Below are 3,765 nucleotides of genomic sequence, written 5' to 3' on the forward strand. Positions count from 1 at the left end.
TAAATATAAAATACATATTAAAATATAAAATATATATTAAAAATAAATTAAATAAGACATATATTAATAATTTTATATACAAATATATAGTAACTAATTTATGGTGCGCATATAATATTTTTTTTTAACTATACAAATTAATTGAACCTAAAAAAGTAAGCTGAGCATACATTATTTCATTTATTGTTATGATTTTGGTATTGCTAGGGAAGCGGGATGGGATGGAAGGGCAGTGAATGAAGCATACAGATGGGTTGAGAAAAAGGTAGCATTTGAGCCAAAGGTTCAGCAATGGCAATCAGCGGTGAGGGATGGACTGTTGGAGGTAGGTGTGGTCCCCAACAATGGCTTCACTTACGACCATATTTATGGGACTAAGGTTGGTGGCACCATTTTTGACCAAAATGGATACAGGCACACTTCTGCTGATCTTTTGCAGTATGCAAACCCTTCTCGGATCACTGTCCTCTTGCATGCCAGCGTTCATAGGATATTGTTTCGTACTAAAGGTGCGTTCAAAGAATCCATCAAATCAATAATCTTTTTCTTTTAAGATCCCATATATATATCATCATGTTAGTAGAGACAGAGCTAACTATTTAAGAAGTAGTGTTTAATAATTTACTAAAATTATTACGTGGTGTAAAATAAAAGTGGAAAATTTAAGTGAACGAAAATATTAAAAAAAAAAATTATATTTTATTTTTTAAATAAAATAAATTATTAGACTAAGCCTAAAATTATTATACTTTGTTAATGTTATATAAAAATTGATTGATTTTTTTTTATGATGTTTTTTTAACAAAAATTAGGGAAACTGCATTTCTAACAAAAGTTAGCTGTTCAACAGTTTTGAAAAACTCAATACAATGATCATTCCTCCCTTCTATTTTTTCCCATCTTTTATGCCCTTGGATTTTTTTTTTTTTGAGAAATTACTAAAATAATACACAAAATTTATATTGTTGATAAAAATAATTTCGAAACATATAAATTACAAATATATCTTTAAACAATGTTAACATATGACAAAAATAATAAACACAAATGGCAAATGTCTTTTCTATTCAACAAGTAATTTGAATATTTTATTTAAATTTTGTAAAAATATTTGAATAACTATTTAAAAATTGTATAAAAAAATAAGAACGAAATTTGATCCTTAAACCTCTTTTTTCAATCTTTCTAAAAATTGGTCATTTAAAAAAATCCACTTAGTATAAAATTACAAACATTTAAAAATTAAAATATCTTAGTTTTCTAATTATGTTTAAAAAAATTAAATCAAATCAAAATTTGATCTTTAAAATATCTTTTTTAATAATATATATTTGAATAAACCACCAAAAATATTTTGTGGTTGACAAGAATGCCTCCAATTTTGTTATTGACAAAAATACTTTCAAATAATTTTAAAATATGATAAAAATATACTCTAATAAACTAAAAAATTTTATGTTAACAAAAAAAATGATAATTAATCTATATATTTAATATTTAATTATTTTTATAGTAGTTTTTTAATTTTCAGCGAGTTTTTTTTTATTATTTGTGGTGATATCTTTTCAGAGTTATATTGTCGTTGTTAGTTTAGGAAAATTCTTTTCATTCGATCTGAGTGATTTGAGTAATAAAACCAATAATCAGGTGGGTCAAGGCCGAAGGCCCAAGGAGTAGTGTTCAGAGACGCATTAGGGCGCAAACACAGGGCATACCTTAGGAGAGGGCCCAGGAACGAGATAATTGTATCAGCCGGTGCACTTGGAAGCCCACAGCTTCTTATGCTAAGTGGAATTGGGCCTGAAAGGCAACTTCGGGCCCACAACATAAATGTAACGTTGGAGCAGCCATTGGTAGGACAAGGAATGTCCGATAACCCGATGAATGCCGTCTTCATCCCTTCTCCGGTGCCCGTTGAGGTATCCCTCATTGAGGTCGTCGGCATCACCAAATTCGGCACCTACATTGAAGCTGCCAGCGGAGAAAACTTTGCTGGCGGCACCTCACCCAGAGATTTCGGAATGTTCTCCCCCAAGGTAATTAAAAACACTATATTGTTCATTCGTGCAACTTTTTTTTTTTTTTTTTTTATCTCTTTTTATTATGTTAAAATATTTTTTTCTTACAATTTAATAGCATCTAAATGCATATAAAATGATAAAATAAAAAGTTAATAATTATTGAATTTATAAATTTTATGATATGTGAATTTTACTACTTTAATTCAAGATTAATTAGACTTTTATCTGTTCATTTTATTATTTTTTTTTCATTTTAGATCAATTAGCTAGATATAACTAAAAGATGGTGTAAAATGCAGATTGGTCAATTTTCCACAGTGCCTCCAAAGCAAAGAAGTCCCGAAGCACTAGCAAAAGCAATAGAAATGATGGACACACTGGACCACGCAGCATTCAGGGGAGGATTCATCCTGGAAAAAATCATGGGTCCAATCTCAACAGGCCACATGGAGTTGAGAACCCTAAATCCCAACGACAACCCTTCGGTTACCTTCAACTACTTCAAAGAACCGCGCGACCTGCAGCGCTGCGTTCAAGGATTAAGAACCATCGAGAAGGTCATCGACTCGAAGCCCTTCGCCCCCTTCCGCTACGTCAACATGCCGGTCCCCGTGCTCCTCAACATGACCGCTAACTCCCCCGTCAACCTGCTGCCTCGCCATTCGAACTCTTCGCTGTCGTTGGAGCAGTTCTGCCGGGACACCGTCATGACCATTTGGCATTACCATGGCGGCTGCCAGGTTGGCAGGGTTGTTGATAGCGACTATAAGGTTCTTGGTGTCGATGCATTAAGGGTTATTGATGGTTCAACTTTTAACTATTCTCCTGGAACTAATCCTCAGGCCACCGTCATGATGCTTGGCAGGTAAATAATCATCCATGACACAATTACTCATATTTGTTTTATTTTATTTTATATTTTAACCCATACATCAAAAAATAAAAGTGATACTAAAATTGTATATTATTCCCTTATTTATCTACACATTTTGATAATAAATTACCTTGTGAATTTAAAAGCAAAAATGTCAATATTTTGACCTTTTACTCTTTTAAAAAATAACCTAATCAATATTATTGGAGAAATAAAAATGATAAATTAAACAAGAGAATTCTAATCCAAATTATTAATGGTGATATATGTTATCGTCAACAAAACCATGTTCCCCCTTCCTTTGAATTTGGTCTTGGTGCAGGTACATGGGAGTTAAAATGTTGAAAGAGAGGCTTGCTTTTGATGCTGATGGAATGGGGAGAGTGTAATTTATAATAAAGTCGGGTAGAATGTATTTTTTGTTTCCTTCATATAAGTGGTTCAGCAAAAGGTGCCACTTACACCTACTGAGTGCACAAAGATGTAAAAACAATTCTTGTGAGAATATCAGATCAATTTATAAAGTTTGTGAGTGACATGAGAAAAACAAGAAATTGAACAATATCATCATGGTCATACCGCTTTCAATTAATCCAATATAAGGAAAGATTCTCCATAATTATTATATGTTGAATATCAGAAGTTCTTAGGTGTTTCAAGAATAAAAGAAAATATTTGTTTTGTTTTATTTTTATATATCTTGTGATACATTAAAAAGGAGGGTTATTTATTGTTTAAAATTTTAAAAATTTATATTCTTTGAAACAACTTCCCTCTTCTCAACCTTATTAATGCGTAACAATATGAATGGAATACAGCAAAAATTTTCATATACTCCGACAACACTTAATATTATTGAAAATACTTACT

General features: G+C 31.4%; 1 protein-coding gene across 1 annotated transcript in view; it reads left to right on the forward strand.

The window, feature by feature from the left end:
* LOC107630803 (protein HOTHEAD) overlaps nt 1–3,522 on the forward strand; it is a 7,696-nt gene extending 4,174 nt beyond the window's left edge. Inside the window, exons 3-6 of the mRNA XM_016334049.2 lie at nt 208–509; nt 1,648–2,036; nt 2,321–2,886; nt 3,218–3,522. Of these exons, the coding sequence (XP_016189535.1) occupies nt 208–509; nt 1,648–2,036; nt 2,321–2,886; nt 3,218–3,284 (1,324 nt within the window). The 3' untranslated portion in view covers nt 3,285–3,522. The remainder of the gene's footprint in view (nt 1–207; nt 510–1,647; nt 2,037–2,320; nt 2,887–3,217) is intronic.

The sequence above is a fragment of the Arachis ipaensis genome, chromosome B01, assembly GCF_000816755.2.
Source record: "Arachis ipaensis cultivar K30076 chromosome B01, Araip1.1, whole genome shotgun sequence".
NCBI classification, from domain to species: Eukaryota; Viridiplantae; Streptophyta; class Magnoliopsida; order Fabales; family Fabaceae; genus Arachis; species Arachis ipaensis.